The following is an 8,981-nucleotide window of genomic DNA, read 5'->3' on the forward strand; positions in this document are numbered from 1 at the left end:
CATCATCATCCTTAAGGTTAAGACCTACGCGGCGATCGGCTAGGGTTACGAGAAACGTCTAGCCTTCCAATGGAGGGGTCTTCCTCCAAGGTTCACGCAATTGCGATGTTCTTATCTACAGCTGCTATTCGAATCCTTTATATACTACCTATTTGAGCAAGGCGAAGCAACAGGAGGATGCTTCATTTCAAACGTCAATAATAGTCAAGTCTCTCAAGGTTGTTTAATTATTCTTTTTTAAAACGATGTAACGCTCAATAAGGCGAACAACTAACGAAGAAAATACTAAATATTAATTATATTTATTTTAATATTTAAGATAATCTTGTTTCTCAATTCAAAATTAATACGGAAAAGTTAAAAAGCAGTCTATTTTTTTGTCTTTGTGTGTCTGTCCGTTTTCACACTAGTGCGCCGCTTTAACAGTTCGCTTTGTTTTGATGTGTTAATATTCACTTTTTCCATAATATAAAGTGAATATGTGGAAATCTTTTTCGTAATTACGATGCATTTAGTACTTTTGTAGCTTTAATCCTCTGTTTCATTTTGATATCCCAAGAATATTTTTTTATATTATTATTTGAAATGGATGTTTATATATTACTTTAAGCTATACTACATCTGTTTATAGCATAATCCTTTCGTTATTGATAACGAGAAGAACGCTACTATGTCGGCCTAATGAACCTTTTTTTCAATAGGCCTAGTGAACCAAAAAGTAAACGCTTGGGTTTGGTTTTCGTTTCTGTAATGCAGAGTCATTAACGGTTCAGAGTGAGCCGAAAGTTAAATACACTTTTAAATAATCAGGCTTAGATTTTATAATTGAATAGAGCATCATGGTGAAAATCTAGGCCGCGTTCAGCAGAGCTCAGCGCTGTTAGAAGTGTCATGTTTACACTGCAACCCTGTTGTGAATCTGGTTTTGAACATAGAGGTATACAGTTGAGGAGTAGAAAATTTGGGCCTCTACAAACACGTAAAAGTAATATCCCTCCAAAGTTTTATCTCTTTATTTCCCATTTTTCCCCCATCGGATGATTTTAATGTGTACAAGTATATCCTTATTGGATGTAAAATGTCGTCTGATTTACAGTACATTCGCTATGCTTTGTATACCTCTTTAATATTTCATAAAATGAACTTCAGTATTTGTTCTTAAAAAAAGAAACATTTCCATATCTGGGTAAATAAGTTTGTAAGTAGGCCTCCTCTTGACTCGGAGAGGTAATATTTTGGTTTTCCCAACTTGTTTATCTCCTAGTCTTAACCAATAAGTCAGTGCTTGGTTGTAACTTGTTCAAACTTCGAATGCAAATAAAAACTGATTTAAATTAAGTTAATTTCGAGCCAAGTCAATTTTAAACGTAGTGCGATAGATTAGTACGCGCAATATATTTTTTTTGGTTTAAGGAAACCCGGGACATAACGGGCAGTCGCGTATAAGAAGTTAGAAGAATCAAGCCAGGCAAGTATCTGTGGTAATTATGGAAAATTTGAAGAAGAATAGAGGGTTCTGCGAGCTAGAACCACCATTATAATGGACAAATTGTATGCGAGTATATACGAGGACTTGATCGATGTTGAAGAGATAGAACAACTTATGGATCAACTAGAAGCCAAGAAAATGAAGTTGGATCAACTCAATGAGCAAATAATGGCGCTAATCCTAGACGAAGAAGAGGTAGAGGATGAGATCAACAAGACTGAAGATTACACCGAGAACATAATAGAGATAAAGAGACGAGCCTTGAAAAGAATCAGAACCAGAGATGACGCAAGATCAGTGAGGTCCGACAGAGGCATGGCTCAGCAAGAGGGAACGAGAGAGAAAAGAGCTCAGGTCAAGCTGCCAAGATTAACCATTCAGAAGTTTGCTGGTGATGTCACGCAATGGCAAAGTTTCTGGAGTCAATTTGAGAGTGCCATACATAATAACGAGAGCCTAGCAGATGTCGACAAGTTGAACTACTTACGTTCGTACATGGAAGGAGTCGCTGCAAGCGCTTTTGGAGGTTTAACGTTGACTGAGCAAAACTACGCCAAGGCCATCGAAACCCTAAAAACCGTTTCGGAAAGAAAACCATTGCAATGAGAAATCACATGCACAAGCTAACTAGCATGGTTCCAGTGAAGAGATCCTCAGACGTTCATGGTCTTCGCAAGCTATATGACAGTTGCGATTTGCTAGTAAAAAGTCTGGATTCGTTGGGAGTAACGTTGGAAACATACAGCAGTATGTTTTACTCAATACTTATGAATCTGGTGCCATCCGATATCTACCTGGAATGCAGTAAACAACTGGAGAACGAGGACAACTGGGACGTAATGAGTTTCCTGGAACACATAAGGAAAGAAGTCGAGAGCCGAGAGAGAGCCACTGTATATCAATCAGACTAAATCATTAGCGATCGGCGACAAGAATCTCATACAAGCAAGAGCACGATAAGTATAAATAACAAGTTTGAGCCCAGATACCCCAGAAGAACGCCAATAGTAGCAGCTTTAAGTAAAGCGGTTACAAGTATATGCCTGTACTGTCAAGAAGCGGGACACCAACCAGAAGCATGTCAAAACAAGACACTAGAGGCAAAGATTCAAGCCATTACGAACGAGCGAAGATGTTTCAATTGTCTTCGGACTGGTCACAACGCCCGGTATTGTCGATCCCACGTCAGATGTAAAACCTGCCAGAGAAGACATCATGCATCTATATGCAAAAGAAGGTCATAGTGAAGAAAATCTAACAGCGGAGAAAAGCGAATAGTCGTCTACATCCAGTAAAAATCTTGCAAATTTGATGACAATCTTACCTCCTGTGTCGCAAGTCAGAGAACAAGTCTTACTACAGACCGTTGTTTTGAATGCAGAGGGAAAATCTAACCAAGTACTAGTAAGATGTCTCTTCGATAATGGAGCGCAACAATCATTCGTCCGAGAAGACATATCACGAGCATGAAAGTTACCCATTGTCACCGAAGAGACTGTGGTAGTTAATCCATTCGGAACCAAGGAAGGAATTCTGCGTAACCAGAGAAGAGTTGTAATAACGCTTCTTAGTATTCTGAATGAAAGCATCAGCGTGCAACTGGAAGTTTTAGAAGTTCCAACTATATGCGGAGCGTTGGTCAGCGTGCCTGGAGAACGTATAAGAGTTACCATCAAGGAAAAGGGAATTACGCTAACCGACTGTCCAGAGGTACGAGGCATCAAAGCACCAACTGAACTTGGAATCCTCATCGGAGCTGATCATTATTGGGCAGTAGTTCCGGGTAACACTGTTCGACTTGGCGATTCCCTAGTAGCCGTGGAAAGTCTCTTCGGTTGGTCCGTACAAGGTCCCGTTCCAGTATCCGTCAATCTGGCACTACGCTCAGCTGCCAATATGATGTCCATCAAGGAAGATCAAGTTTTATCCACGAGCCTCCGTAAATTCTGGGAGTTGGATACTTTGGGAATCGAAGAAGAAAAGTCACTGTCAACGATGGAGCAAGAAATTATCGACAGGCACAAGTTGACAACTACAATGAAAAATGGTCGTTACATAGTACATCTACCATGGAAAACCAACCATCCTCGCCTGAAAGATAACTTACCGGTTGCAAGACGACGCATGAAGACCCTAATCACTCGATTTCAACAGGACTCCTTGTTGTAACAGAAGTATCAAGACATCATTACCGAATATATTCAACTCGGAATAGTATAGAAGATCCCAGAATCCGAAATAGTGAAGCAAGAAGGCGAAGCCCACTCTTTACCTCATTTTGCTGTAGTACGAGACGATAAAGAGACAACCAAATGCCGTTTGGTCCACGATGCTTCAGCCCACGAACATGGAGCACCATCTCTCAATTTCTGCCTTGAATCCGGACCTAACCTCAATCCAGATCTATTAAACGTATTACTTAATTTTCGACGACACCGAATAGCTCTGGTTGGGGATGTCGAAAAGGCTTTCCTGCAGATTGGTATGGCATCTGAAGACAAAGACTTTGTTCGTTTCCTCTGGATTGACAGCTTGCCATCTCGCAACGAGGAACCAAATTTCGTCCATCTCCGAATGACTCGAGTGGTGTTTGGAGTCACTTCTAGTCTCTTCTTGCTCGCGGCGACATTGCGACTCCATTTTGAAAAGAAGAAAAACCAGTATCCTGAGATATGCAATATTATGAACAAGCTAATCTACGTTGATGATTTTCCAACTGGAGCAGAAACCATGGAGGCCGCGAACCAGATATATAAGGAATCTACCGAGGTTATGAAGTCCGCTAGCATGAATTTGCGCAAATGGGTCACGAATTCTAAGGAGTTCGCAAAACGATTGACATATGAAGCTCAGACACGAGGCGAAACAATTCAACAAGATCAATTCACCAAACCCATCAAAGTACTTGGAATATCATGAGATCCGTCAAGCGACACACTCACTTTCAATATCTCGGACATATTAGAGTTCCTGTTAATCAAGAAGGACACAAAGAGAGGAGTACTTCAAGCTACATCCAGAGTCTTTGACCCAATTGGACTCCTTTCACCATTCCTCGTCCGCGCAAAATGCCTGTTCCAGACACTATGGTCGTTGGGAATTGACTGGGACGCAAAGTTACCAGCAGAAGTTGAAGAGCAATGGGACCAGTGGTTACAAGACCTAATTATGGTTCAGAAGATCGCCATTCCTCGATACTACCTTTCGCAAAGTGAAGATCCGAAAGTGACCGAGTACGAGATGCCCATGTTCTGCGATGCTAGTCAAAAGGCGTATGGATCGGTGATATACCTACGCTATAAGACGATCACAGGGACTATTGGCGTATCACTGATAACTTCAAAGACAAGAATCGCACCACTCAAGCAGCTAACCATTCCAAGGCTCGATTTAATGGCTGCTCTAATCGGATCTCGGCTACTGAAATATACCCTGAACGTCTTCGACGGAGAGATAACAAAATATCACTGCTGGTCAGATTCGGAAATTGTCCTTCATTGGATTCAGAGTTCGTCGAAAGAATGGAAGCCCATCGTTAGCAACCGATTATCGGAAATACATAAATTAACCAATCCAGCTAGATGGGGCCACTGCACCGGCCATGACAATCCAGCTGATTTACCATCTCAAGGTTTCCGAATTCAAGAACTTGTCGAAAACGAGACTTGGTGGAAGGGTCCAACGTGGTTATCTTTACATGAAGATTTATGGCCGAAGAACAAATTTCAAGAATCCATCCAGCGCCCCGAAGATCTTCTTAAAGAAGAACGCCGAAGAGTACAACTTGCCTGTGCCGTAGAGAACAAAGAACCACTATTAAATCTGGTACATTTTCAATTTGGCAGACAAGTCTTTCGAGTTAGCGCCTGGGTATCCCGATTCGTAAACAATTCACAATGTGCCATTCAAGACAGAGTTAAAGGTCCGTTACAAGCTGATGAGATCCAGATGGTGAAACTTTATTGGATTAAACAAGTTCAAGGAGAATTCTTTTCTGAAGAGCTGAAGTTCTTGCATGAAAGGGCACCGATACCAGCGTCATCACCAATAGCACAATACAGCCCGTTTTTGGACAACGAAATAATAAGATTGCGCGGTCGTCTACAGTTCTCGTCCTTAGAACGCCAAAGAAAACATCCGTATATCTTACCTGGAACCCATAGACTATCAGAACTGTTGGTCGTTGATGCTCACTGGAGGACCATGCACGGGGGAATAAATAGCACCATGACAGAGTTACGAGACGAATTATGGATATTGCAAGGACGGCGTCTGGTGAAAAGGGTCGTAGAACGATGCTGTGTCTGCCGACGTTTCAAGGCTAGGCCTGGGACCCAAGTCATTGCGCCGTTGCCAGCCGACCGAGTCATTGAATCTCCACCCTTCCAAGTTACAGGCATAGATTTCGTCGGGCCACTCTACGTTCGAGACCTCAAAAATCACAAAGTCTATATTGTACTTTTCACCTGTGGAGTCACACGTGCGATCCATCTGGGGATTGTCTCCGAACTTAGTGCCGACAAGTTCATGTTAGCCTTGCGTCGTTTCATATCACGAAGAGTTGTTTGCGGAACGATATATTCAGATAACGCCAAAGCTTTCAAACGAGCCGAAAAGGACATCAGACAACTATACAGAAACATCCGAGATGAGAAAGTCCAGAAGTACAGTAGTAACCACAACATCAAATGGATCTATATCATCGAACGTGCCGCCTGGTGGGGAGGTTTTTGGGAGCGGTTAATAGGCTCTGTCAAAACCTGTCTAAAACGCACTCTCGGAAAAGCAGCTCTTACTTACGAAGAACTCTATACTACGTTAACCGAAGTTGAATCTGTCCTTAACTCGAGACCTCTGACGCACCCATATACGGAAGCCAGCGAACCTGAAACTTTGACACCGGGCCACTTCCTTATAGGACAACGACTTACGTCTTTGCCAGACCGGAATTTCAAAAGCGATCCAATTGCCGCCAGTCGAGAATCGTTGACTAAACGAGTCAAATACCGACAGAGGATCCTGAACCAATTTTGGAACCGTTGGCGCTCGAATTATCTAATGGAGCTTCGCTCAGCCCATATTAGTCCACACGTCAAGAATCCAGTGGAGTTCAAATTAGATGACATGGTCCTTGTGGAAGAACAACATGTTCCGAGACAATCTTGGAAACTGGGCCGCATTATACAAGTTTACCCTGGATGTGACGGAAAAATCAGAAGTTGCTCCTTGAAATTGCCATGTGGGACCATCCTTAGAAGAGCCATTCAAATGTTATCCCACTTGAAAATCAATTAAATGACTGTGTCATTGGCGGGGAGGATGTTACAGACCGCTAAAAAATAACTAATAAAAAACTCGACCCATTATCTTATGATAGAACTTCTTAAATTAAAAGATAAGTTAAATTTTTATAAAAGCATTATGAATCTGATGTAAAGCAGTTCTTTATCTCCTAGTCTTAACCAATAAGTCAGTGCTTGGTTGTAACTTGTTCAAACTTCGAATGCAAATAAAAACTGTGATTTAAATTAAGTTAATTTCGAGCCAAGTTAATTTTAACCATAGTGCGATAGATTATTATGCGCAATAAGGTTAAAGTTTACATTTCATATTCTATTTAGTTAGCAGGACATTAAGATTTACACAGTAATCTAAGGCGCGTTGAATTACTTACTTGAAATGAGAATTTTAATGGGCGCCAATGTAGAGTTAAATACTCTCTACTTGACCTCCCATAGGTTTGGGAAGGAGGTTTTTCTGGGGGAAATGTTTATTTTATTTTCTATGAAATTTGCAGAAGAGGTTTTAGAGAAATCATATCATGAATGTTTTCCACCTTGAATATTTAGAAAGAAATCATTTTCAGTATTTACAGAGTCTCAAAAAAGGCACGCGGTGTCGAGACATTTTATTACATTTCAGGCCACCATTTTTAAGTAAGGCTCCAACAGGCATAAAGTCAGTCTTAAGGATATTGGAACCAGTAATAAATATTACTGATTCGGTTGAAACACGTGGACTTAATTCTATGAAGAAGATTTTTACTTTTCGGGCCGCCATTTATCTCAAGATAGTGAGGGGTTGAAACATATCTTTCTAACTGTTCGCCTACTACTTAAGATTAACGTCCCAGAAAATTTTTAAATCTCTCGGTAAAGCTGTAGTAGATTACCAGATAAATTGTAAGTAATGTTACTGTAGATGTTAAACCTAGCTACCGAGCTTTTCGTAGACGTCCTTACGATTTAAATTGAAATTTCCAATGTAAAATACAACTTGATGTCTTACATTGGCATAGCTGACCGCGCTCACTTTTTTCAGCGAGCCCGAGCGCGAATTGAGCGAGGCTCTTCAAAATAATTGATAAGCTTACGAGGCCGAGCCGAGCCTGAACGTTTATGAAAAACATTTCTGAGCTTGAGCAGGGGCTCACAATATATCATAAAAAAGTGACACTTGACCTTAGCCCAGATATAAGTGAAAAATTAACGAGAGCTTGCGCCGAGCCCTTTAACAAATTTTTTGGCCTTCTTGAGCTTGAGCGAGGCCGATTTAAATCTATGAGCTCGCTCATTTCGAAAGGGCTCACTGATTTGAGGCTGCGCTCAGCGCCACATTTATTGGAAACAGAAACTAGTGTAGCTCATTGGTAGATGAAGTTTTGAAGTTTTTTTAATACAAAACCATTCCAAGACATTTTGATGGTAAATAAATATTCCAGTTTTTCATAGCTCTAAAATTATTTATTTCAACATCTACACTGTTTGAAAAATAATTCTCCGGAAATATGTGACCAACTCGAGCTTAAGCTTACTTAATTGACTGAGCCCGAGCTCGAGTTGAGCCAAACAAATACTGAGGGGCTCACACAGAAAACACATCGTGTTAAGCTATAGAATTATTAAATTGGGTGCAGCGGTTCAGAGTTCAGTAAAATAGTCATTCGAGTTTAGACCATGTTAAGCAACAGAACTATTAAATATGGTTCGCGGTTCAGAGTCCAGTAAAATAGTCACTCGAGTCCAGACCATGTTAAGCTATAGAAATATTAAAATGGATTCAGCGGTTCAGAGTTCAGTAAAATAGTCACTCGAGTTCAGACCATGTTAAGCTATAGAAATATTAAGTATGGTTCAGCGGTTCAGAATTTAGTAAAATATTCACTTTAATTCAGTCCACTGAGATTCAAACGTTTGTTTATTGCTCCTATTTGAATTCTCTATGAGAGTGGATGGTAGTTTTTCACCCATGTAGAGATTTTAATACCAAGTTCAGTAATTCTGCGGTTCAGATGGTTCAGTACTTTAGTCACATCTATAAATTTTGTCTAAATACTTAATTTTCTGGCCACAGTTCCTATAACGGAGTCCGGAGTTGTAACTGAATCTATGGGGACTGATATTAATTCAAGGAGGAAAAATCATTCGAATTTCGAAAATCGGGACTTTTTTTTAAATACTACGTTACAGAATTAAACTTAAATTTCACCGAA

The 8,981-nt window shown here is 40.5% G+C and overlaps 1 protein-coding gene across 1 annotated transcript; it reads left to right on the top strand.

Annotated features, from left to right (window-relative positions):
* The first annotated feature begins 2,912 nt into the window (after positions 1 to 2,912).
* On the top strand, positions 2,913 to 6,784 carry LOC149681290 (uncharacterized). Its single transcript, XM_089834510.1, has 4 exons — positions 2,913 to 2,989; positions 3,061 to 3,601; positions 3,710 to 4,390; positions 4,457 to 6,784. The coding sequence occupies exons 1-4, from the start codon at positions 2,913 to 2,915 to the stop codon at positions 6,782 to 6,784; spliced, it is 3,627 nt and encodes a 1,208-aa protein (XP_089690636.1).
* Positions 6,785 to 8,981: the final 2,197 nt, after the last annotated feature.

The sequence above is a fragment of the Phalangium opilio genome, unplaced genomic scaffold (assembly GCF_054372755.1).
Source record: "Phalangium opilio isolate 3A_F unplaced genomic scaffold, DU_Popi_V2 ptg000039l_1, whole genome shotgun sequence".
NCBI lineage: Eukaryota > Metazoa > Arthropoda > Arachnida > Opiliones > Phalangiidae > Phalangium > Phalangium opilio.